The sequence below is a fragment of the Amblyomma americanum genome, chromosome 8, assembly GCF_052857255.1.
Source record: "Amblyomma americanum isolate KBUSLIRL-KWMA chromosome 8, ASM5285725v1, whole genome shotgun sequence".
NCBI lineage: Eukaryota > Metazoa > Arthropoda > Arachnida > Ixodida > Ixodidae > Amblyomma > Amblyomma americanum.
Genome location: NC_135504.1, coordinates 35171513 through 35198361, shown reverse-complemented (window position 1 = coordinate 35198361; position 26849 = coordinate 35171513). Strand labels below are relative to the sequence as shown.

Genomic DNA, 26849 nt, shown 5'->3' with positions numbered 1-26849 from the left:
AAAGCTGGCACGGCCGCACTGCACGTAGATGCGATTGGGTTATGATTTTCTTTTGCAATGACTCTGGGTAGACAGTGCAAACTCTAGATTAGTGTCGGCATGCCAGCATCGTCTCTTCACGAGCTCGCCCCTGCTCATCAACGAGCACCTTTGTCCAGCACTAAAACGAGTACTTGGCATGGCTATTGAACAAAAGAAAGCAAAAGGATGGAAATTTGTCTGGACAAGCAATGGTAGGGTTCTTGCCAGGAAACAAGAGTCGTCATCGATTCTGTACCTTCGCAATGCTCAGGACGTAGAAAAAATGGTTGAAGTGTCTTCACTTGTTTATATTTTGCATCTCGTCTGTAAAATGGCCGAGCCTCCATACGACAAACACCACATTTAATAAACATCGAGAAAAATCGGCTTCAGTTCTTTTCATCTGAATATAAGATCAGCAAGGCATAAAGAAGATGTGCTTTCTATTCTTCTAAATGAATTTGTTTTTGATTTCAATGTAATAATGTTGACAGAAACACGGAATTCGTCGGATACAGAGGTTTACAGGCCCTGATGAATATAATAGTTTCTTCCTAAAAAGACCTAATAAACAAGGTGGGGGCATTGAAATCCTGATCAAAAATAATCTAGAATGCGAAATAATTCCTGAACTGTCTCTGTTGACTGAAGATATTGAATGCCTATGCTTGAAATCGAGAAAATACATCTACTGCATGATCTACCGACCACCAAATGGTCAATTCAATAAATTCAAAGATCTTGCTTTTCAGGGCCGCCGTATACAAGGCACAGAACACGAAGAGTTTAACAAATTATTTAAAGATGTTGTCAGCAGTTCTCAAAACCCTCAATCTCTGAGCTGCACAATTCCTAGGAATAACTGCAGCATTTATTTTGATCCGACAAATGAACGCGAGGTATGTAATATATTCAACTCGTTGAAAAATAGCAAATCACGCGATATTGATGGCATAAAATTCTTCCAGTTAAATATGTGCTGAATGTTATTGCCTCCCTACTGCCTTATATATACATAATCTGGCGTTGTGAGCAGGTTGCTTTCCCAAATTAATGCAAATCTTCAGAGCAATTGTTCTTTTCAAGAGTGGCGATAAAAACAAGATGTCCAACTATCGACCGATTTCTATACTGTCGACGTTTTCTAAGGGCCTAGAAAGAGTTATTCATAAAAGAGTTTTGAACTTCTGCAATAAGCTCAACCTCATTAATCCATCACAACACTGTTTCCACCAAAACAGGTCCACTGAAACAGCCTTACTAATGCAAAAAGAGATAATCCTCGAGGCACTTGAAAACAGAGAAATGTACATAGGTGTTTTTGTGGATTTCTCGAAGGCCTTTGATTGCCTCAACCATCAAATACTACTCAACAAGGTAGAAAGACACGGAATCCGTGGCAGTGCATCGTGACTACTCAAGTCTTATCTACAGCATCGATATCAATGTGTAACAATAGAGCAGCAGCACGTTTCAACCCTTCAACCTATGACCACTGGAGTTCCACAGGGCAGTATTTTAGGACCAGGACCACTATTGTTTATTTTATACATAAACGGCACAAATATCAGCAACCTTCCAAAATACCTTCTCTACACAGACGAAACGAGTCTCTTGTTTAGAGGAAATAACATTCCGTTTCTCATTTCAAACATAAGCAGTTTACTAGAAATGTTGAAATCAAAGAGTGCAGCAAATTTCTTGATAATAAATAGTAAGAAAACAAAAGCGGTCCTTTTTTATTACCGGCAGAGCGTTGTTACATCAGACCTTAGACTAAAAATAGACAACTCTATTATAGGCGTGGTAGACACAGTAAAAACTCTAGGAATTTTTTTTAACAAGAACATGAGCCGGGACCGTCACATTAGCTCGACTTTAACCAATTTATCAAAGTGCGTCGGAATGCTCTTGAAATTTCACTCCTATCTACCCGTACCAATTAAATGAATAATATACAACCCATTATTCATGTTGTATGTTAACTACTTTTTCTTTGTCTGGGGCACTGCTACCCAAACTAACCTGCACAAGATATACATGCTGCAAAAAAAAGCAGTACGTTACATAGCAAACGTTGACTACCTCGCACATACCGAAGAACTGCTTAAGTGATTCAAAATCATACCGATTCATAAGCTATACGAATTTTTCTTAGCCATAAGATATAAAAAATCTACTTCTCACTGTGGCAACTTCTTGATAGCATTGTTATCCCTCGAACCGAACTCAACGCCATACTCATTTCGAAAACACGAACGTTGGACCATTCCCTTTTGCCGTACAGGATGATGCGTAGTGAAACACCCTGTATATGTTCCAAGCATGACATTGTCCTTTTGGGAAACCATGCCTCAGCTCTGCCACGGGGAGCTGGTGTTTCTGCGGTCGCCTGGAACACTGCCGTCGCATGAGCAGGTGCCAGTTCAAAGACAGGGCTTCACACCATGGTGTGCAATGTATAAAAGTTGAGGGGGCGCTCCACATGGTGTGCCGTACACGCACGTCCCTAATACATCCACTGCAGGACAAAGGTATCTTCCATTGACCAACCTCCTTAACCCTGTCCTGCGCCTGCCTGCGATTACCAGGCAGTTCTCCCAACCTCTTCAACTCCCATATGGCCACACCATTAGATTTACTGTATAAGTATCAAGGGTTACGGGTTTGTTTTCCCTGCACCGCTCATGCCTCTGTTGGCTAAACACGATCGCAAGATATTAAAGATTTTCTCAAAATAGGCTTATTGAATTCGAACAGCACTTTTTTAGGCATAGCATCATCAGCAATGTAGTACATCAGAATACAGCCAATACGTGCTAACTAGTAGGATGGTTAACTAATATTAAACAGGCCATTTTTATCTGTTGCAGTTAGGCTCCTTAATTATTTAGAGGTGTATAGCCCACCATAAGTAATATCCATATCAGTTTATAGAATTTAAAAAATGTAGTTACAACCTTGGTGCTGTGGCCCAATAAAGTTTGGCTATTTCGATGAGTTATGTGCACTGGAGAGGTTGCTTTGTTAGCAAACTTCTCGAAAGCGGGTGTATTTTGTGGTGCCCCAGCTGACGAAATGCATTAAAGGAACACTGGAAACAACTCCATCCAAATTTTTTTTTGACAGTAAAAGAAAAATTTTATGCTCTTCCTCGATATGTTCGTATTTGTAAAACCGAAACCGAAAGATGCATTTATTGCTGAGAAAATTATTTTTAAAAGTTTTCCCGAAACTCGACTTGAACTTGAGGCAACTGTACCAAAGAGGACTTCGTGGTCACTTATTTGAAGTGAACAACGATGTAGCCTAGTCCCTGGTACATCTACAAACACCTGCATTGACGCACCTAGTTTACTTGCGAAAATGGGGGGTGGTGGCGACACCTGCATTTTATTTTGTTACATTTTCTAGCCTATAAAGGCCAATACTTTTGTGTAAGTATAAGTGTCTGTCACTATAGGAGGCAGTAGTCTAACCATACAGGCCAGCTTCATTGTTCTCAGTGTTGCTTTAGAAGATAGCAGGTGGCACATTACAGTGTCAGGAATGGATGCCGAGGAAAGATTTAGGAACGCATTCCAGGGTAGCAGGCAAGCAGACCGAATAGTGAGATATGACGATAACAGGTGCACAGGGATCACAGTTAGTGGATATCAGGAGCGATATGGGAGCACTTACAGAGGATGTTCCGTGCTAATATGCTTATGTTGAAGAGAATGCATGTAACAAGAGGGCAAAGCGGCATGGTGCCGAGACCGCGCGTCACAGTTGAGCACATGTAGCCAGTGGAATATTAATTTGTACATCTATAAATCTTTGGCTGAACAGACTCTACCATAAATACCAGCCATCAGACAGAAGCTAGGCAGCTGCAGACTTCTTGTGGGGGTGAAGTGCTAGCAGCCAGGTAAGCGCTATGCAGCTCCAAACTCAGACCTATCAGTCGATTTTGTCGGCCTGAGACGCAGGTGCAAGTGTACACAGCTCCCCGAGCAACCCCTACTGTGATGTACCTCACTCGTACCTCGTTTATGCCACCACCTTCGAGGGCCACCGAGCACAGGGCAGGCACATGTGGCTCCACCAATACAGGCAACCTTGGTCGCATCCATATCTGTGTCGGAAGGAAAACCGCAGGCATGATAGAGTATGGTACAGTGGGCGCAGGGTTCAACAATCTGAAGCTGCACTCGCGCTTTGAGGCAGAAGATGCAGTGAAGCACTCCGAATTTATTTCCACCACCTGAGCTTCTAAATGCTAAATGACATAACACAACACTCAGCCGCCCTTTCAATCTCACCTTCATCGAAACATGGCTGCCATGGATAGGATTTGTACCTGCAACCTTCGGCTCAGCAGCCTAAATCTAAAGCTACAGAGCCACAGCTGTGCACTGGAAGAAATATTAACGTGATTCAGATAACAGAGAGACTAGAGTTGCTGCGACCATGCAAAAAACAAAGCTTCCAGCTCAGCTAGAGCATGTAAGCAGAATATCAATTTCAACGGGAGATAGATGGAGGTGATGAGAACGTGGGAAAAGGATAGGCCGGATGTTTTTATTTTTCCCACTATTATTGACTACATTTCTGAACAGCAATACCTGCCGAGTGCCATGATGACATGATGGCGGCGACAGAGAAGCAATAAAAAGGAAGGAACGGTGCAGTTTCCGCAAAGTTTCGGGGTGCTACGAACAGTATGGCGTCCCGTGCAAATACATTCAGGAGCTCGTTTCAGGCATGCATAAAAAACAGTGGCTTTGAAACATCAATATATGACTTCGAGACGTAACGATAAACTAATAACCGCATGCTATTCCAAGAGAGCATAGTGGAGACTAACTCTATGCGTATCACTCCGCGACGCATACATTGTTCTTTATTGCTTTTTTCTGTTTTGATTTTTTTTGCAAAACACGCAAGGCCTCGCATTACACAAGTCAAAGTAACCTTTCCTTGGTGGTCGAGAGGTAGCACGCTCGGCTCGACCTAAGGGGCATTGGTCCAGGTCCCGGCTAGACTATTTTTCTTTTTGGTGCAGTTGCTTTCATTCCTTGAGTGCCACTGTGTAATGGTGGCTGAATGACGTCACGACCCAGTAGGTCAATGAAGAATTGTGTAGTGACGTCATCACTGTTGTACTATGTGATCATTACCCGTGCAAGGTCATGTGGTTGTGACGTCGCGACCCTCTCGACCAACGGGGATTATCACCCCACAGACACCTGGCTTCACGCGGGAGGTAACGCCATCGCATTAATGCGTGCAGCTCCGGCACGTTACCTTTGTGTGGCTTGGAAATACTTGGGATGCCGTGTCGAGGTCGAATCCACCGACGTGACGAAAACTGCGTAGACAGTAGAAGCTTGCAGCGTTGGGTGATTGAGCCCAGCATTGGCTTTCAAGGAGGACACCGAGACTGTAGAGGATAGAAGCAGACATCGCCACAGGTAGAGGATGTGCTTGGAACAGCAACCCCTCAAGATCAAACTTTAATTTAACTGCCACCTGTCAAGACGAGCAGTTTGCTCACAATCCGGTGGGCAGATTGTGATGACGTCGAGAGGTCATGCGACCTAAATGGCCCAAGGAATGGATGGGTCGCCAGCTTTTTTGCCCACAGCACCCATGCCGAATTTTCTGGGTAATGAGAGCCTTAATGCTTCTGCTTTAAACCACATTGTGCCAGAGGCTAGGAGTTAGAAGACGCAGCGCGAGAGGCTGCAGTGGTGTCCCAGTGGTCTATGCCATCGAGAAAGGAAGCAGATTTCTATGCGCCGCCAAAGGCTTGAACCCCGCCCGAGGCTATAAAAATGAAAATTAGTTTGAGAAAGGAACAGCATTGACCATTTTATGCAGGCCACCATTCAGATCAAAAAGTTTGCTAGTTTTCGGATAAATACTGTGTCATGTTCCATCTGCGGTATTCGAACAATGTCTGCCTGTATTTGTGGAAAGGGGAGCCACTGCTTCTACTGAGCTGTCTCCTCTGACTCCTCTCCCGAAAGGCCTATCCCTCCCAGTTCTTTCAACAAAATTCTTGTAAAAGCATTGCAGGCACGAATGATTGTGATGTTAATGAAAATTCAGCAGTGCTAAACTCAGCGACTTGGGGCATTCAGTGAAAGCTGTTAAATTTCACGCTGTAGCCAAGTAAGTCGTCGAAGGACCAAGTATACGGACAAGGCCATCCCCTCGCACCCCATAGCTATGCCTGTCGAGGTGGACCTGTGTGACCGCACCCACTAACAGCCATTAACTAAAAGTAACGGGTGCAGCCCTCCCTGTTAGGCTTCAGTGGGACACCGGCATTGAGAGGCTCGTGCAGCTCTCTCTGTTTTAGTAAAAACTGGAGGGGAAACTAGCAAGTTCCGCCTTCACGGCATAACGCGATAGCGGTAATAGGTTAATGCCCACATAAGCAGAATCGGTCATTCTCGACTTTATATTCATAGATTCTTGGGAGTCCAAATACCACTCCCTGCACAGCGGTGCACAGCAGTTAAGCGATGCGCTAATGCTCTGCAATGGCAGGTGCTGCCACCAATTGGGCTTTTGCAACCAAGGTTGCTCTTCCCGAGCAACCTCTCGCAACAAAATCATTCTGACGCCTGACACGGCGGACAACCTGCTCACGATCCGGTGGGCAGGTTGTGATGACATGGCCTAGGAGGCTTGCTTCTCTGGCAATTTTCCGTGAATTTTTCGCGCACAGTCAACGACACAGACAACAGACGACGCTAGAATTCTGCAACACGGGCTTTTTAAAGCTATGGCATTAACATACTCCAGCATACCTCAACTTTTGGAGAAGAACTCGATGTGTTATGCTTAGCCAATTACTGCTATCGTTTTGGTAGTGAAGATAAATCAGGCAGTGAAATCTGATTGAAGGTTCAAGAAAAACCTGCCCGTCTTCCAGTCTTGGCATTAGTACACTTACAACCACAAAACAAATGACAATGATAATAAACAGCATTGATCTCGTTTCTTCTTAGAGCAATGCATATCTTGACTCACCTCGGAAATAGCCCACCGCCCACATCCTCTTGCCGAGACAACGGGCCGTGCCGTAGCGGCCGTCTAGGTGAAAACAGCTTTTCTGACGTTGACGCTGGCTTCATTTGTTCGGTGAGCTTGCCCAGCTCTACCGGGCGCAGCAGGCCCTGGCTCTGCGAAGAAATGCCTCCGTTAGCGGCTGTTTATTATTGCAGCTGGCAGCAACAGGTTGTTTATGATGTTTTGTTGGCGCTAACTTTAAGAAGACGAAAAAATACACAGAACATGCGCAGTTCTCACAACTGGTTTCTATTGAAACGAAAACAGATATTTACATACAATACACAACAACGGCAACAGAAAAAACCACAAGTTACCAATTCACGCCTAAAAAAGAAAACAAAAAAGACTCTTCGAAGATAGCATATTTCTTTCTTTGACAGCAAGAGTGATATGGCTTGCTGAGACAATTTACACGTATGGAAATGAAAAAAAAAAACCTCTCTTGTGTGCTGTTGTTGAAACTAGAACATCGTTTTCTGAAGAATAGGCCGGCAGTTTCTGCATTCGCGGCAGAGTATCCCGGAAGAGGTGTCGTCGTTACACTATGCTAACAAATAAAGTTTGCTCCAATTCAATCCAAACATCGATCAATCTCTATGTATGCCAGTCCGTACAGGAAGGGAATCTTATAACCAACACCAGATTCACAGCGCATTTAAGTATCCACTTTCTTTCCAACAAAACCAGTTGTGAGAACAGTACGTTTCCAGTGTGTTCCTTCTTCGTCTCCATAAAGGTTGCGTCCACAAAATATCATGAACAGCCTCTAAATGGCCCACCTTCCTATGATGTCGGATAACAGCCTTAACCTTTGGAAAAAAAAAAGCCCGCATGACGATCAGGGCGATCTCTTGATTTTTTACCAGTCTTTTATCGACTCCATACTACCTGAATAGGTGCATACCTCTTCACTTGCCATAAAGGTCGGTAATGAAATGAAGATTTAAACATGAATGCACCTCTTTTTTTTTCTATCGTTGCAACTGGCTGAAACGACGCCCTGTCCCAACATCTCTGGAGTTTAGCATATTAAGAAGGAACATGGAGCCGCAGTAGATTATAAAAATAGCGTGAAAAAATAAAATGAGATAGACAGAAAACTGCACATTATACTGGCTCAGATCATTATGTAATGTTGGCCAATAATAAATTTAGCCTGTTCCGCACACAGGTGATGCTTCTTTAATTGCCAAGTAAGTGACAGAACCTCAATACAGAACCATATATTCCAGACTAATGTGTTCAGGGAACTAGTGGGTATTAAATGAGCTGTCATAGGTTTTAGTTAGGTAAGAGGGCAGATGAAGCATATATAGCCTTTAAGTGTGAACACAAGCTATGCTATCATTCAGCGGACAGATGAGAATTGGGTATGAGATTCCTGGTCAATAGGCTAGCGTATAGCTGAAAACATATTAAGGAATATTCTATAGCATTAACGAGAGGATGGAAGCTATCATAATTATGCTTAATAAGAGGTACAAATCAAAAGTGGTACAGGCCATCGGGCCCGCATCCATCCGATGACAAGCAGATAGTCGAAAGTTTCTATGAAGACGTGGTATCGGCAATGTATTGAAGGGCCACAGAAAGGGGTGGTTGAGCTTGGCTTTAAAATGCTTGCACTATGTAGAGTACAGGCCACGGAGCGTACATGCTGCATATGATACCTCAAAAGCGAGCGGAAAATTTACAATACTTTTTTAAAAATTCCCACTTTCGCACCTCGCGGCGATGCGCAGTGCCTGGATTTCGCATGAAAACCTGGCAGACGACGTCACGTCTTGCAAATAACGTCAGCAGCTGGGGGTTATCTTTAGTTCACTGCATCAAATTCTTTCAGATGTCATGCGCTACCACGGCCGCGGCCACTCTGCGAGCGCCGCAGCTGGCGGAGGTAGGGGAGGGGCCGAGTGAGTGGGGCCGGCGGAGAAGCACCACGGTCTTGACGTGCGAGAGCAGAGGGAAAGGCGCGAAGACGCGGAAGTTCAAATTTTGTCTGCATATAACTCAGCTTCCACAAAACGCATTAAAATTATTCTTTCTAGGGGATAATTATGAACCGTCGTCTTTTAACGTCCCAGACATATCGCACCTTTATTGAGACCCACTTTCTGGGTCCCTTTAAGTGTAAACACAGTACACTGTACTGATGGGCGGGGTATTAGTAGAGTTCGCAGAGAAATAATATATAGATACTAAATACCTTCTTTCCACAAATGAGAGAACAGGAAGTGGACATGGACTTATAAAGATTAAATTTACTTTATACTGTGTGCTCACCCTGGTATTGTGCAGGGTGTGGATGTGCTCGGCAAAGTGCGATGTAGTGAGCATAGGTTGCTGACATCCCAAGTTAGCCTAGACTTGAAAAGGGGATGGAAGAAACTAGAAAGAAAGAAGCAGCAGACTTGCTCACCTGTTACAGCCTCTCTCCTTCCCCATCCCTGCTGTGGCTGAGATGAAGTGGGTCGCGGCTGTCGCTGGCGCCCACGTGATGATAACGTTTCAGACACAGGCAACGTAAGGAAGCCGCTGCTCGATACTCGAGTTCGGGCTCTTCGTGCACCATCCTGAATGACGCTGCAAAGTAAATGCAAGTCGACAATCTGCTAACGCCCTTTGTAATGGACCCAAGTGATTCACGTACCTGCTAATGGCGAGGAGTACATGAGCCTGATGGGAGACAGAGGCAGGCACCTGCATTGGACACACAATGTGCCAGTCATGTGGAAACTCTTTTAACATTGCTGCGACAGCGCAAAACACGATGCAGCACAAAACACGACGTAGCGCTGAGTCGTTACGACTTCTTGCTCTCTCTATTCGTTAGGTTTTGCGGTGTTGCGACAACCAAATTAGCCCAAATTTCAGTCTAAGTCAATAAACATGACGAATGCTAGCAAATCATCAGAAATAATTGGGTTCTCCGTTCTCTCAGTGAGTCTGCAGTAAAATGGGATGTGAGCTTTCTTTTCTTTTTAGATCCTTTTCACTGTGGGAGGAATCGAAGAAAGATTTTCTGTCTCTGAGGTGCAGTAAAGAACTGCAAGTTTATTAGAACCACGCTTACAGTCATTTTCTTCCAATCGTGGCAGGTGGACGCCAGCCGCTACGGTTGGCAGGTGGGCTTCTAATTAAATAAATGAAATAAAATATTTAGGTTCAAATAAATTTATTCAGCAATTAAAGGCTTCGCGGCTGATACTGTGGATTATACAGAAGAACGCAGGGCTACATAGCTAACGTAAAGGTATAAGAACTTTTGCTATTAAAAATGATCAAGCGACCCAGCAGTGCGCTCATAATCTTGTAAGAGCCGGTATAATACAACAATTATATCTGTATCTTACATAGTTTTTGTGTGCCTAGGGATTGACTTTAGCGACGCCACTGCCAGCACCTCCTTTCTTGATTTTGCCAAGCCCGGGAATCACAGGGGGCGTGACCCCACTTGAGTGAATCACGAAGGGCTGGTTACGATGCAAAATGCCAATCATAAATATATTTACCGGCATATGGCAGCCAGGAGCACATTGCGCATGCAGCTTCTACCGCAAAAGGTGCCTACAATAGCGTTTGGTCCCACAACAGTAGTTGTATATGGTACAGTAATTAGTGGTAGCGTTAGCAGCAGAGCTATACCTGTATTAATTGTAGTAGCAGAGTTAGCAGCACAGCAGTAGGTTAACTTAGACCATTAAGTTCCAAACAAGAGATGGTTATGCAATGTGAATACTAGTTACACCTAAACGATGAGCCAGGTAGGTTCTCAAAAGTTTAGTTTGTCCCTTCTGTATGCTAAACTCAAGACCTCCAGCGCCACGTCTGAAGGCATACTGCCTTAAATGCATTAGGTTATTGTGCTTTGCAGTGGGACATATCCAACCTATTCTGGATAAAAGCATTTTTGAATGGGAACCAGTTTATGAATGCATTTTCTGTACATTGTAAGATTTCACTATAACAATCAATATATCCACAGATCACCCATACAAGCTTGAATTCTTTTGCTACGTTTTTGCTGCCGTCAAAAGCGTTCCACATTGGTTTACTATAGCAGTATGAACTGCTCGATTAGATCTACAGGAACATTTTAAAAGAAAGATGTTGGTACTCATCGGATTAATAGACCACTATCTTCAATATTTTCATAACAACACCTACAATATTTCAACATTAAAATTCTTTGTCTAAGAAAGCTGGACATGAATATTTCCATTGCCAAGAGTACAAGCATTCCGTGTATTTCATCATCATCATCTTCATCAGCCTGACTAAGCCCTCTGCAGGGCAAAGGCCTCTCCCAAGTCTCTCCAATCAACCCTGTCCTTTGCCAGCTGCGCCCACCCTATGCCTGGGAATTTCTTAATCGCATCCGCCCTACTAACCTACTGCCGCCCTCTGCTACGCTTGCCTTCTCTTGGAAGCCACTCCGTTACCCATAAGGACCAGCGGTTATCTTGCCTTCACATTACACGCCCTGCCCAAGCTCATTTCTTCCTCTTGTATTCGACTATGATGGCATTAACCCGCGTTTGTTCCCTCACCCACTCTGCCCTCTTCCGGTCTCTTAACGTTACACCTATCATTTTTCTTTCCACTTGGTGATCGAAATGGATTCCAGAACTTGAGCAGCATGCACTGAGCCTAAAAGAAACGTGCTAGAGGATAGCTTATTCTTTTTTACTCTCATATATCGGCTTATTCGTGTTTAGAGTGAACGGATAAGTGTGTGGGCGTCTGTATACGTGGGGCTGTGTACACCATGTGCAAAGCTGGCGCGGCCGCGCTGCACGTAGATGCGATTGGGTTATGATTTTTTTTTGCAATGACTCTGGGTAGACAGTGCAAACTCTAGATTAGTGTCGGCATGCCAGCATCATCTCTTCACGAGCTCGCCCCTGTTCATCAACGAGCACCTTTGTCCAGCAGTAAAACGAGTACTTGGCATGGCTATTGAACAAAATAAAGCAAAAGGATGAAAATTTGTATGAACAAGCAATGGCAGGGTTCTTGCCAGGAAGGAAGAGTCGTCATTGATTCTGTACCTTCTGAATGCTCAGGACGTGGAAAAAATGGTTGAAGTGTCTTCACTTGTTTATATTTTGCATCTCATCTGTAAAATGACCGAGTTTCCGTACGACATAAACACCACATTTAATATACATAGAGAAAAAACGGCTTCAGTTCTTTTCATCTGAATATTAGATCAGCAAGGCATAAAGAAGATGAGCTTTCTATTCTTCTAAATAAATTTGTTTTTGATTTCGGTGTAATAATGTTGACAGAAACGTGGTATTCACCGGATGCAGAGGTTTACAGGTGTGATGAATATAATAGTTTCTTCCTAAATAGACCTAATAAACAAGATGGGGGCATTGAAATCCTCATCAAAAATAATCTAGAATGTGAAATAATTCCCGAACTGTCTTTGCTGACTGAAGATATTAAATGCCTATGCTTGAAATCGAGAAAATACATCTACTCCGTGATCTACCGACCACCAAATGGTCATTTCCATAAATTCATTTCTCATATTGAATTACTATTCAACTACATGAATGTAAATAATTTGGAATTATTACTCACGGATGATTTCAACAATGAAGTGCTAAAATCTTGCACTGTTCAGGAGACCTTTCTTTAAACAGTAGAAGCAAATGGTCATGCTATCTTTACTAAAACTGCAACACGTGATACAATGTGCACAGAGACTTTGATAGACGTTTTTATTACCAACATTGATGCAAAAAATGCAATATCTGGAGTTGTATGTAATGGCATAAGCGACCACTTTTCGATATACCTTTTTGTTGAATGTAAAGATAAAAGAACGCATGCCACATGTCGTTTGACGACAGTAATCATCCAGGATCCTGTAACCTTGGAATCTTTCTACTCAAATGACAATGATAATAAACAGCATTGATCGGGTTTCTTCTTAAAGCAGTACATATCTTGACTCACCTTGGAAATAGCCCACCGCCCACATCCTTTTGCCGAGACAACGTCCCGTGCCGTAGCGGCCGTCTAGGTGACGACAGCTTTTCAGACGTTGACGCTGGCTTCATTTGTTCGGTGAGCTTGCCCAGTGCTACCGGGTGCAGCAGGCCCTGGCTCTGCGAAGAAATGCCTGCGTTAGCGGCTGTTTATTCATCCATTTGCAGCTGGCAGCAACAGGTAGTTCAAGATGTTTTGTTGGCGCTAACTTTAAGAAGACGAAGAAAAAATACACAGAACATGCGCAGTTCTCACAACTGGTTTCTATTGAAAAGAAAACAGAAATTTACATACAATACACAACAACGGCAACAGAAAAAACCACAAGTTACCAAGTCACACCTAAAAAAGAAAACAAAAAAGACTCTTCAAAGATAGCATATTTCTTTCTTTGACAGCAAGAGTGATATGGCTTGCTGAGACAATTTACACGTATGTGAACTAAAAAAAAAAACCTCTCGTGTGCTATTGTTGAAACTAGAATATCGTTTTTTGAATAATAAGCCGGCAGTTTCTGCATTCGCGGCAGAGTATCTCGGAAGAGGTGTTGTCGCTACACTATGCTGTTCAAGAAGAATGTTCAAACATCGACCAGTCTCTATGTATGCAAGTCCGTACAGGAAGGGAATCTTATAACCGACACCAGATTCACAGCGCATTTAAGCATCCACTTTCTGTCCAACAAAACCAGTTGTGAGAACTGTACGTTTCCAGTGTGTTCTTTCTTCGTCTCCATAAAGGTTGCATCCAGAAAATATCATGAACAGCCTCTAACTGGCCCACTTCCTAAGCCCGCATGACGACCAGGGCGATCTCTTGATTTTTCATCAGTCTTTTATCGACTCCATACTCTCTTAATAGGTGCATACCTCTTCCCCTGCCATAAAGGTCGGAAATGAAATGAAGATTTAAACTTGAATGTACCGCTTTTTCTATCTTTGCGACTGGCTGAAGCAATGCCCTGTCCCAACATCTCTGGAGTTAAGCCTATTAAGAAGGAACATGGGGCCGCAGTAGATTATAAAAATAGCGTGAAAAAATAAAATGACATACACTGAAAACTGCACATTATATGGCTCAGATCAGTATGTAATGTTGGCCAATAATAAATTTAGCCTGTTCTGCACACAGGTGAGGCTTCTTTAATTGCCAAGCAAATGACAGAACCTCAATACAGAACCATATATTCCGGACTGATGTGTTCAGGGAACTAGTGGGTATTAAATGAGCTGTCATAGGTTTTAGTTAGGTAAGAGGGCAGATGAAGCATATATAGCCTTAAAGTGTGAACACATGCTACGCTATCATTCAGCGGACAGATGAGAACTGGGTATGAGATTCCTGGTCAATAGGCTAGCGTATAGCTGGAAACATATTAAGGAATATTCTATAGCATTAACGAGAGGGTGGAAGTTATCGTAATTATGCTTAATAAGAGGTACAAATCCAAAGTGGTATAGGCCATCGGGTCCACATCCAGCCGATGACGAGCAGATAGTCGAAAGTTTCTATGAAGACGTGGTATCGGCAATGTGTTGAAGGGCCACAGAAAGGGGTGGTTGAGCTTGCCTTTAAAAAGCTTGCACTATGTAGAGTACAGGCCACCGAGCGTACATGCCGCATATGATAACTCAAAAGCGAGCGGAAAATTTACAATAAATTTTTAAAAATTCCCGCTTTCGCACCTCGTGGTGACGCGCAGTGCCGGGCTTTTGCACGAAAACCTGGTAGACGACGTCACGCAATGACGTCAGCAGCCGGGGGTTATCATTGGTTCACAGCATCAAATTCTTTCAGACGTCATGCGGTACCACGGCCGCGGCCACTCCGTGCGCGCCGCAGCCGGCAGAGGTAGGGGAGGGGCCGGCGGAGAAGCATCGCGGTCTTGACGTGCGAGAGCAGAGGGAAAGGCGCGAATACGCGGAAGTTCAAATTTTGTCTGCATATAACTCAGCTTCCACAAAACGCATTGAAATATTTCTTGCTGGGGGATAATTATGAACCGTCGTCTTTTAACATCCCAGACATATCGTGCCTTTATTGAGACCCGCTTTTTGGGTCCCTTTAAGTGTAATCACGGTACACTGTACTGATGGGTGGGGGTTATTAGTAGAGTTCGCAGAGAAATAATATATGGATACTAAATACCTCCTTTCTACAAACGAGAGAACAGGAAGTGGACGTGGAAGAGCCCAAATGGGGAGACTTATAAAGATGAATTTGACTTTATACTGTGTGCTCACCCTGGGATTGTGCAGGGTGTGGATGTGCTCGGCAAAGTGCGATGTAGTGAGCATATGTTGCTGACGTCCCAAGTTAGCCTAGACTTGAAAAGGGGATGGAAGAAACTAGAAAGAAAGAAGCAGCAGACTTGCTCACCTGTTACAGCCTCTCTCTTTCCCCATCCCTGCTGTGGCAGGGACGAAGTGGGTCTCGGCTGTCGCTGGCGCCCACGTGATGATAACGTTTCAGACACAGCCGACGTAAGCAGGCCGCTGCTCGATACTCGAGTTCGGGCTCTTCGTGCACCAACCTGAATGACGCTGCAAAGTAAATGCAAGTCGACAATCTGCTAACGCCCTTTGTAATGGACCCAAGTGATTCACGTACCTGCTAATGGCGAGGAGTACATGAGCCTGATGGGAGACAGAGGCAGGCACCTGCATTGGACAAACAATGTGCGAGTTATGTGGAAACTTTTTTAACATTGCTGCGACAGCGCAAAACACGATGCAGCACAAAACACGACGCAGCGCTCAGTCGTTCCGACTTCTTGCTCTCTCTATCCGTTAAGTTTTGCGGTGTTGCGACAACCAAATTGGCCCAAATTTCAGTCTAAGTCAATAAACATGACGAATGCTAGCAAATCATCAGAAATAATTGGGTTCTCCGTTCTCACAGTGAGTCCGCAATAAAATGGGATGGTGAGCTTTCTTTTATTTTTAGATCCTTTTCACTGTGAGAGGAATCGAAGAAAGATTTGCTGTCTGTGAGGTACAGTAATGAACTGCAAGTTAATTAGAACCACGCTTAGTCATTTTCTTCCAATCGTGGCAGGTGGATGCCAGCCGCCACGGTTGGCAGGTGGGCTTCTAATTAAATAAATGAAATAAAATTATTTAGGTTCAAATAAATTTAATCAGCAATTAAAGGTTTCGCGGCTGATGCTGTGGATTCTACAAAAGAACGCAGGGCTACATAGCTAACGTAAAAGTATTAGAAGTTTCGCTATTCCGTGAATTTGCCTTCAATTCCTGATGCTGTGATTTCCGAGGCAGGTGTTCTCAATTTATTATTGAAGCTTGATGTAAAAAAATCTCCCGGACCAGATGACATTCCCAACGCATTCCTGAAGCGTTATGCAGAATGGTGTGCCAAGTACTTATGCATCTTATTTAACAAATCACTAAATGAAGGATCATTACCGGATGACTGGAGAATGGCAAGAATCAAACCAATTCACAAAACTGGAGACAAAGCATCTATTCAGAATTACCGTCCGATATCGTTAACATCTACAGCATGCAAGGTCTTGGAACACATCATTCATAAACATATAGCAGATTTTCTTGAACAAAACAATTTTCTAACTAATGCACAGCATGGCTTCAGACGAGGATTTTCCACTGGCACTCAGCTAGTACAAACTATACATGATTTTGCGCAGGCAATAAATGAAGGAAAGCAGACTGACGCTATATTTATGGACTTTAAAAAAGCATTTGATAAAGTTTCGCATAACAAACTTCTTCACAAATTAGGTAATGTACTAAAAAATGACAAATTACTTGCATAGACTTAAGAAACCGTCGTCAGTTTGTAGTAGTAAATAATTCCCCTTCCCCTCCAGTTCCTGTTGATTCCGGCGTTCCCCAAGGATCTGTTCTTGGGCCACTCCTCTTACATTTCTTTGTTTCATTGTTTCTTGATCTTAAATTGTTGATCAATTGTTCTTGATTGTTTGCTTGTTCCTGAGGTCGTTTTTGTTGTTTCCAGAATTTATGTATTGTGTGCCCACCCCTGCGAAGGTCTTGTAAAAGATCGCAGTATCAATAAATAAAATAAATAAAATAAAAAAAATGATCAAGCAACCCAGCAGCGCGCTCAGAATAAGTTCCAAACAAAAGATGGTTATGCAATGTGAATACTAGTTACACTTAAACGATGAGCCAGGTAGGTTCTCAAAAGTGTAGTTTGGCCCTCTGTATGCTAAACTCAAGACCTCTGGCGCCACATCTGAAAGCCTACTCCCTCCCTTAACTGCCTGCATTAGGTTATTGTGCTTTGCAGTGGGACATATACAACAATCCTGGATAAAAGCATTTTTGAATGGGAACCAATTTATGAATGCATTTTTTGTACATTGTAAGATTTCACTATAACAATCAATATATCCACAGATCTCCCATTGGCAGGCTTAAATCTTTTGCTATTAACGTTTTTGCAGTCGTCAAAAGCGTTCCCCGTCGGTTTACTATAGCAGTCTTAACTGCTTGATTAGAGTTACAGGAACATTCTAAAAGAAAGATTTTGGTACTCATCGGATTAATAGACCACTATCATCAACATTTTCATATAACAACACCTACAATATTTCAACATTAAAATTTTTTTGTCTAAGAAAGCTGGCCATGAATATTTCCATTGCCAAGAGTATAAGCATTCCGTGTATTTCATCATCATCATCATCAGCCTGACTAAGCCCACTGCAGGGCAAAGGCCTCTCCCAAGTCTCTCCAATCAACCCTGTCCTTTTCCAGCTGCGCCCACCCTATGCCTGTGAATTTCTTAATCTCATCCGCCCGCCTAACCTTCTGCCGCCCTCTGCTACGTTTGCCTTCTCTTGGAATCCACTCCGTTACCCTTAAGGACCAGCGGTTATCTTGCCTTCGCATAACACGCCCTGCCCAAGCTCATTTCTTCCTCTTGATTTCGACTAGGATGGCATTAACCCGCGTTTGTTCCCTCACCCACTCTGCCCGCTTCCGGTCTCTTAACGTTACACCTATCATTTTTCTTTCCACTTGGTGATCTAAATGGATTCCAGAAATTGAGCAGCATGCACTGAGCCTAAAAGAAACGTGCTAGAGGATAGCTTATTCTTTTTTACTCTCATATATTGGCTTATTCGTGTTTAGAGTGAACGGATAAGTGTGTGGGCGTCTGTATACGTGGGGCTATGTACACCATGTGGAAAGCTGGCGCGGCCGCGCTGCACGTAGATGCGATTGGGTTATGATTTTCTTTTGCAATGACGCTGGGTAGACAGTGCAAACTCTAGATTAGTGTCGGCTTGCCAGCATCGTCTCTTCACAAGCTCGCCCCTGTTCATCAACGAGCACCTTTGTCCAGCACTAAAACGAGTACTTGGCATGGCTATTGAACAAAAGAAAGCAAAAGAATGGAAATTTGTCTGGACAAGCAATGGTAGGGTTCTTGCCAGGAAACAAGAGTCGTCATCGATTCTGTACCTTCGCAATGCTCAGGACGTGGAAAAAATGGTTGAAGTGTCTTCACTTGTTTATATTTTGCATCTCGTCTGTAAAATGGCCGAGCCTCCATACGACAAACACCACATTTAATAAACATCGAGAAAAATCGGCTTCAGTTCTTTTCATCTGAATATTAGATCAGCAAGGCATAAAGAAGATGAGCTTTCTATTCTTCTAAATGAATTTGTTTTTGATTTTGATGTAATAATGTTGACAGAAACATGGTATTCATCGGATACAGAGGTTTACAGGCGTGAAGAATATAATAGTTTCTTCTTAAATAGACCTAATAAACAAGGTGAAGGAAATGAAATCCTCATCAAAAATAATCTAGAATGTGAAATAATTCCTGAACTGTGTCTGTTGACTGAAGATACTGAATGCCTATGCTTGAAATCGAGAAAATTAATCTACTGCATGATCTACCGACTACCAAAGGGTGATTTCCATAAATTCATTTCCCGCATTGAATTGCTATTCAACTACGTGAATGTAAATAATTTGGAATTATTACTCGTGGGTGATTTCAACAATGATGTGCTAAAATCTCGCCCTGCGCAGGAGACCTTTCTTTTGACAGTAGAAGCAAATGGTCATGCTATCTTTACTAAAACTGCAACACGTGTTACAATGTGCACAGAGACTTTATATTTTGCATCTGGTCTGTAAAATGGTTGAACCTCCGTACGACATAAACACCACATTTAAACATAGACATTTTTATCACCAACATTGATGCAAAAAATGTAATATCTGGAGTTGTATGTAAAGGCATAAGTGACCACTGTTTGATATACCTTTTTGTTGAATGTAAAGTTAAAAGAACGCATGCCACGTCGTTTGATGACAGTAATCATCCAGGATCCTGTAACCTTGGAATCTTTCTACTCAAGTCTTGTAAATGAAAACTGGAATAGTGTATACTACTGTGACACTGCAGATGAGGCATATGAAACATTCATATTCATTTTTGAGCGAATTTACTGTGAACAATTTAGAGAAATTATTTTAAAGCCGCATCATAGCAACCAAAAGCCCTGGATCAGCTGTGAATGTTTAAAGCGAATAAAAATGAAGGCGATTATATAAAAAGTTTGCCAAAACGAGGTCACTTTTAGATTTAAAAATATTTTGAAGGAAGACCAAGCCGAGGCGGCAGGACCTTTGTGGAAGAAGGCTAGGCAGAGACGGCACGACGGCCATGCCTGGTGTTTATTCTAATGGCTGACCCGAGGCGCGTGCCACAGGCAGAGCCGTGGTATGATGATGGTACATACAAGTGAAAGAAGAAGATCCCTGGAAGGCTCACAATATTTAAGCAATATAAAAATAAGCTGAATTCCTTCCTGAGAAATGAAATGCGGCGTTTCCTGCAACATCACTTCCAACGGGAATCCTGTAAAGACAGTGCAGACCTATGAAAAAAACTAAACAAGTTGCTAAACAGAACCCCATCATCGCCAGTTATCAAAGATCTTGCTTTTCAGGGCCGCCGTATACAAGGCACAGAACACGAAGAGTTTAACAAATTATTTAAAGATGTTGTCAGCAGTTCTCAAAACCCTCAATCTCTGAGCTGCACAATTCCTAGGAATAACTGCAGCATTTATTTTGATCCGACAGATGAACGCGAGGTATGTAATATATTCAACTCGTTGAAAAATAGCAAATCACGCGATATTGATGGCATAAAATTCTTCCAGTTAAATATGTGCTGAATGTTATTGCCTCCCTACTGACTTATATATACATAATCTGGCGTTGTGAACAGGTTGCTTTCCTAAATTAATAAAAATATCCAGAGTAATTGTTCTTTTCAAGAGTGGCGATAAAAACAAGATGTCCGACTATCGACCAATTTCTATTCTGTCGATTTTTTCTAAGGGCCTAGAAAAAGTTATTCATAAAAGACTCATGAACTTCTGCAATAAGCTCAACCTCATTAATCCATCACAACACCAAATCAGGTCCACTGAAACTGCCTTACTAATGCAAAAAGAGATAATCCTCGAGGCACTTGAAAACAGGGAAATGTGCATAGGTGTTTTTGTGGATTTCTCGAAGGCCTTTTGATTGCCTCAACCATCAAATACTACTCAACAAGCTAGAAAGACATGGAATCCGTGGCAGTGCATCTTGACTACTCAAGTCTTATCTACAGCATCGATATCAATGTGTAACAATAGAGCAGCACGTTTCAACCCTTTAACCTATAACCACTGGAGTTCCACAGGGCAGTATTTTAGGACCAGGACCGCTATTGTTTATTTTATACATAAACGACATAATAGATATCAGCAACCTTCCAAAATATCTTCTGTATGCAGATAAAACGAGTCTCTTGTATAGAAGAAATAACATTCAATTGTTCATTTCAAACATAAACAGTGTACTAGAAAAGTTGAAATCATGGAGCACTGCAAATTCCTTGATAATAAATAGTAAAAAAACAAAAGCGGTCCTTTTTCATTACCGGCAGAGCGTTGTTACATAAGACCTTAGACTAAAAATAGACAACTCTATTATAGGCGTGGTAGACACAGTAAAAACACTAGGTAATTTCTTTAACAAGAACATGAGCTGGGACCCTCACATTAGCTCGACTTTAACCAATTTATCAAAGTGCGCCGGAATGCTTCGCAAAATTTCGCTCCTATCTACCCGTACCGATTAAATTAACAATGTACAACACATTATTCATGTCGTATGTTAACTACATTTTCCTTGTCTGGTGCACTGCTACTCAATATAACCTGCACAAGATATACAAGCTGCAAAAAAAAGCAGTACGTTACATAGCAAACGTTGGCTACCTCGCACATACCGCATAACTGCTTAAGCGATTCAAAATCATACCGATTCATAAGCTATACGAATTTTTCTTAGCCATAAGATATAAAAAATCTACTTCTCACTGTGGCAACTTCTTGATAGCATTGTTATCCCTCGAACCGAACTGAACGCCATACTCATTTCGAAAACACGAACGTTGGACCATTCCCTTTTGCCGCAGAGGATGATGCGTGGTGAAACACCCTGTATATGCTCCAAGCATGACGTTGTCCTCTTGGGAAACCTTGCCTCAGCTCTGCCACGGGGAGCTGCTGTTTCCGCGGTCGTCCGGAACACTGCCATCGGATGAGCAGGCGCCAGTTCAAAGACAGGGCTTCACACCATGGTGTGCAATGTATAAAAGTTGAGGGGACGCTCCACTTGGTGCGCCGTACATGCACGTCCCTAATACATCCATTGCAGGACAAGGGGCTCTCCCATTAACTGACCTCCTTAACCCTGTACTGCACCTGCCTGCGATTACCAGACAGTTCTCCCAACCTCTCCAACTCCCATCTGCCCACACCATTAGATTTACTGTATAAGTATCAAGGGTTACGGGTTTGTTTTCCCTGCACCGCTCATGCCTCTGTTGGCTAAACACGATCGCAAGATTTTAAACAATTTTTAAAAATAGGCTTTTTGAATTCGAACAGCACTATCTTAGGCATAGCATCGTCAGCAATGTAGTACATCAGAATACAGCCAATACGTGCTAACTAGCAGGATGGTCAACTAATAATGAACAGGTCATTTTGAACTGTTGCAGTTAGGCTGCTTAATTATTTTGAGGTGTATAGCCCACAGTAAGTAATATCCATATCAGTTTTTCGAGTTTAGAAAACGTAGTTAAAGCCTTGGTGCTGTGGCCCAATAAAATTTGGCTATTTCGATGAGTTATGTGCACTGGAGAGGTTGCTTTGTTAGCAAACTTCTCGAAAGCGCGTGTATTTTGTGGTGCCCCAGTTGACGAGATGCATTAAAGGAAGACTGGAAACAACTCCATCCAAATTTTTTTTTCCCAGTAAAAGAAAAATTCTATGTCTCTTCCTCTACATGTTCGCATTTGTCGACCCGAAACCGAAAGATGCATTTATTACTGAGAAAATTATTTCAAAAAATTTTTCCGCAACTCGACTTGAACTTGTGGCAACTGCACCAAAGAGGACTTCGTGGTCACTTATTTGAAGTGAACTGCGATGTAGCCTAGTTCCTGGTACATCTACAAACACCTGCACTGACGCACCCAGTTTACTTGCGAAAATAGGGGTGGTGGAGACACCTGCATTTTATTTTGTTACCTTTTCTTGCCTAAAAAGCCCAATATTTTTGTGAAAGTATAAGTGTCTGTCGCTATAGGAGGTGGTAGTCTAACCATAAAGGCCAGCTTCATTGTTCTCACTGATGCTTTAGAAGATAGCAGGTGGCAAATTACATTGTCAAGAATGTATGCCGAGGAAAGATGTAGGGACGCATTCCAGGGTAGCAGGCAAGCAGACAGAATAGTGAGATATGACGATAACAGGTGCACAGTGATCACAGTTAGTGGATGTCAGAAGCGATATGGGAGTACTTACAGAGGAGTACTTACAGAGGCTGTTCTATGCTAATATTCTTACGTTGATGAGAATGCATGTAACAAGATGGCAAAGCGGCATGGTGCCAAGACCGCGTGTCACAGTTGAGCACAAGTAGTGAGTGGAATATTAATTTGTACATCCATAAATCTTTGGCCGAACAGACTCTACCATAAATACCAGCCATCAGACAGAACCTAGGCAGCTGCACACTTCTTGTGGGGGTCAAGTGTGAGCAGCCAGGTAAGCGCTATGCAACTCCTAACTAAGACCAATCAGTCGATTTTGTTGGCCTGAGACGCTGGTGCAAGTGTCCACAGCTCCCCGAGCAACCCCTATTGTGACGTCCCTCACTCGTACCTTGTTTATGCCACCGTCGTCGAGGACTGCCGAGCACAGGGCAGGCACATGTGGCTCCACCAATACAGGCAACCTTGGTCGCGTCCATATCTGTGTCAGAAGGAAAACAGCAGGCATGATAGAGTATGGTACAGTGGGCGCGGGGTTTAACAATCTGAAGCTGCACTCGCGCTTTGAGGCAGAACATGCAGTGAAGCGCTCCGAATTTATTTTCACCACCTGACCTTCTAAATGCTAAACGACACAACACAACACTCGGCTGCCCTTTCAACCTCACCTTCATCGAAACATGGCTGCCATGGATGGGATTTGAACCTGCAACCTTTGGCTCAGCAGCCTAACTCTAAAATTACAGAGCCACAGCTGTGCACTGGAAGAAATATTAACGTGATTCAGATAACAGAGAGACTAGAGTTGCTGCGACCATGCAAAAAACAAAGCTTCCAGCTCAGCTAGAGCATGTAAGCAGAATATCAATTTCAACGGGAGATAGATGGAGGTGATGAGAACGTGGGAAAAAGATAGGCCGTGTGTTTTTATTTTTCCCACTCTTATTGACTACATTTTCGAACAGCGATACCCGCCGAGTGCCATGATGACATGATGGCGGCGACAGAGAAGCAATAAAAAGGAAGGAACGGTGCAGTTTCCGCAAAGTTTTGGGGTGCTACGAACAGTATGGCGTACCATGCAAATACATTCAGGAGCTCGTTTCAGGCATGCATAAAAAACAGTGGCTTTGAAACATCAATATATGACTTCGAGACGTAACGATAAACTAATAAGCGCATGCTATTCCAAGAGAGCATAGTGGAGACTAACTCTATGCGTATCACTCCGCGACGCATACATTGTTCTTTATTGCATTTTTCTGTTTTGATTTTTTTTGCAAGACACGCAAGGCCTCGCATTACACAAGTCAAAGTAACCTTTCCTTGGTGGTCGAGAGGTAGCACGCTCGGCTCGACCTAAGGGGCATTGATCTAGGTCCCGGCTAGACAATTTTTCTTTTTGGTGCAGTTGCTTTCATTTCTTGAGCGCCACTGTGTAATGGTGGCTGAATGACGTCACGACCCAGTAGGTCAATGAAGAATTGTGTAGTGACGTCATCACTGTTGTACTATGTGATCATTACTCGCACAAGGTCATATGGTTGTGACGTCGCGACCCTCTCGACCAACGGGGTTATCACCCCACGGACACCTGGTTTCACGTCGGACGGGAGGTAACGCCATCGAATTAATGCGTGCAGCTCCGGCACGTTACTTTTGTGTGGCTTGGAAATGCTGGAGATGCAGTGTCGAGGTCGAATCCACCGACGTGACGAAAACTGTGTAGACAGTAGAAGCTTGCAGCGTTGGGTGATTGAGCCCAGCATTGGCTTTCAAGGAGGACACCGAGACTGTAGAGGATAGAAGCAGACATCGCCACAGTGTTGTATCGTAGTAATGATAATTAGCAATAAAACAGTACACGTAGCATACGGTCGAGCTGATCTGTATTCTCCTACTTCGTCGTCCTCTCTCCCCCCATGCACGCGAGTGCGTGCAGCGCACTTGCCACACTTCATCTTTATCACATTTCCGCCGCACTTAAAAAAAACAAAATGTCTAGCGGATGTCATAGTCTTTGAAGCATGCGGGCCGCTTCTTTTTGCGAGTACTTCGGCGAGGCGGCGTAGGAGGTGAAGCCGCAGTTGCCGCTGTGGATTTACTACACGAGGGTTGAGGAGCGGCTGCCGATTCCGGAGCGGGCGGAACGGCTGGCATCATATGGATTGAAGGCGTGTTCGAAGAAGGACCCTGGACCACGGTTCCGGACTGTGGACTGGGCGGCGGCATTCGGTTGCCGTCGATAGGCGGCGAAATATCAGCGAAAAGGGCCGCTGGAGCTGAGGAGGACAGTTGCTGCTGAACTACTTCTGGGCGAACCGCAGAAAACTTGGACGAGTGCCACACTCGCCCATCATCCAGCAGGTAAGATGCAGGTCCACGCTGCTCCACAACCTTCCTAGGCTCCGAAAACCGAGCTGACAGTTTGCCTCGCACATTTGGTTTGCGGACACGCACGTACTGGCCAATCTGAAAGTCACGACACTGGGCGCCACTCCGCTGGTCCGCATAAAGCTTGTATTGCGCTTGTTTCTCGTCAAGCCTCTGCCGCAAAAGCTTAAGCGCTTTTGTCGGATCCATTGAGAAGGACTGATCCGGCAGTCCTACGACGTTAAGTCTTGTGCGGGGCAACCGGCCATGAAGTAGGACAGCTGGTGCAATTCCTGTCGTGGCATGGGGCGTACAGCGGTAGACACCGAGGTAGTCCACAATTGCTGTACGTAGGTCGCGTCGCTCGCACAGAGCTAGCTGAATGTAGGACTTAAGCACTCGATTGAATCGTTCAACGAGTCCATTAGCTTGGGGATGGTACACTGAAGAGTAGCAATGGCGTATCCCCTGATCGCGGAGGAAAGTTTGAATGGCCATCGATGAAAATTGAGGTCCGTGGTCAGAGACAATCTCTTGAGGGTAACCCTCACGAGCGAAGAGGCCAAGCAGGAATTCTTGAACGGTTTGAGTTGTGATGGCATCAGCGAAGACAACTTCTGGCCACTTACTGTAATAATCCATGAGAGTAATCGCGAAGCGGCAGCCACTGGGAGCTTGGTCGAAAGGCCCCACGATATCAATGACAACCTTATCCCAAGGTTTCTCTGGGAAGGCGACAGGTTGCAGAGGAGCTGCCACCGGACGAGCCGATTTGTCACAGGACTGGCACACGACGCATGTCCGTACCATTTCTTCGATGTGCTCGTCCATTCGCGGCCACCAGTAGAGCTCTCGCAGTCGACTTTTCGTGCGGCTGATCCCGGGGTGTGACTCGTGCGCGATGTCCATGAGGCGTCATCGCAAACTTTCGGGAACGACGAGCCTGTCACCTCGGTACAAGACGCCTTGCACGACGGACAGCTCCGAGCGCAGGAGATAGTATGGCCTAAGGTTCTCCGGTAGGGATTTCTTGTCCGGCCATGTCGCCGATGTAAACTGAATGGCTTGAGCAACTGCCGCGTCGCTGATGGTTGCCTCTTGAAGCTCTTGTAGAGTCACGGCTGGCGATAGCAGGCAGACGAAGTCGTCGTCAGTGGCGTGGAACTCACTGGGCTCACTGCACGATGTGGTCGGTAAGGGAAGGCGAGACAGAGCATCCACAACAGAGTTGTCATTGCCTTTGCGGTACTCTACAGTGTAGTTGTAGCACAACGGGCGAGCCGACCAAGGTGAAAATCGCAACGGCCGATGGCCCGTTCCTTTCGTCGACAGCCAAATGACAAGTGCACTGCGGTCGGCGCGTAGAACAAAAGACCGGCCCCACAAATACACGTGCCACCGTTCGCACGCCCAAACGCAAGCTAGGGCCTCACGTTCACCAACAGAGTACTTTCTTTCTTGGGGTGTCAAGGTACGGGAGGCAAACGCAACAGTTTGCAGGGAATGGCCGTTGT

General features: G+C 44.0%; 2 protein-coding genes across 2 annotated transcripts in view; both read right to left on the bottom strand.

Annotated features, from left to right (window-relative positions):
* The window catches only part of LOC144102303 (uncharacterized), a 64193-nt gene that overhangs the window by 18154 nt on the left and 19190 nt on the right, over window positions 1–26849 (bottom strand). Inside the window, exons 5-8 of the mRNA XM_077635606.1 lie at window positions 24620–24755; window positions 23354–23443; window positions 15703–15752; window positions 15472–15635 (exon numbers count right to left, since the gene is read on the bottom strand). Coding sequence (XP_077491732.1) covers window positions 15472–15635; window positions 15703–15752; window positions 23354–23443; window positions 24620–24755 — 440 coding nt within the window. The remainder of the gene's footprint in view (window positions 1–15471; window positions 15636–15702; window positions 15753–23353; window positions 23444–24619; window positions 24756–26849) is intronic.
* Window positions 7079–15389, bottom strand: LOC144101478 (uncharacterized). The gene is made up of 5 exons (XM_077634659.1): window positions 15336–15389; window positions 13060–13211; window positions 9740–9789; window positions 9509–9672; window positions 7079–7199 (listed from the first exon to the last, which is right to left on the bottom strand). The coding sequence occupies exons 1-4, from the start codon at window positions 15387–15389 to the stop codon at window positions 9512–9514; spliced, it is 417 nt and encodes a 138-aa protein (XP_077490785.1). The 3' UTR covers window positions 7079–7199; window positions 9509–9511.

What these genes read in the sequence shown, in the direction of transcription:
- LOC144101478 (XM_077634659.1), bottom strand. Translation starts at nt 15,389, where the DNA reads ATGCTCACTACATCGCACTTTGCCGAGCACATCCACACCCTGCACAAT. An exon ending in ACACCCTGCACAATCCCAGG is followed by an intron (nt 13,212 to 15,335) that starts GTGAGCACACAG and finishes ATTTCTTCGCAG; the next exon opens with AGCCAGGGCCTGCTGCACCC. An exon ending in GTACTCCTCGCCATTAGCAG is followed by an intron (nt 9,673 to 9,739) that starts GTACGTGAATCA and finishes TTTACTTTGCAG; the next exon opens with CGTCATTCAGGATGGTGCAC.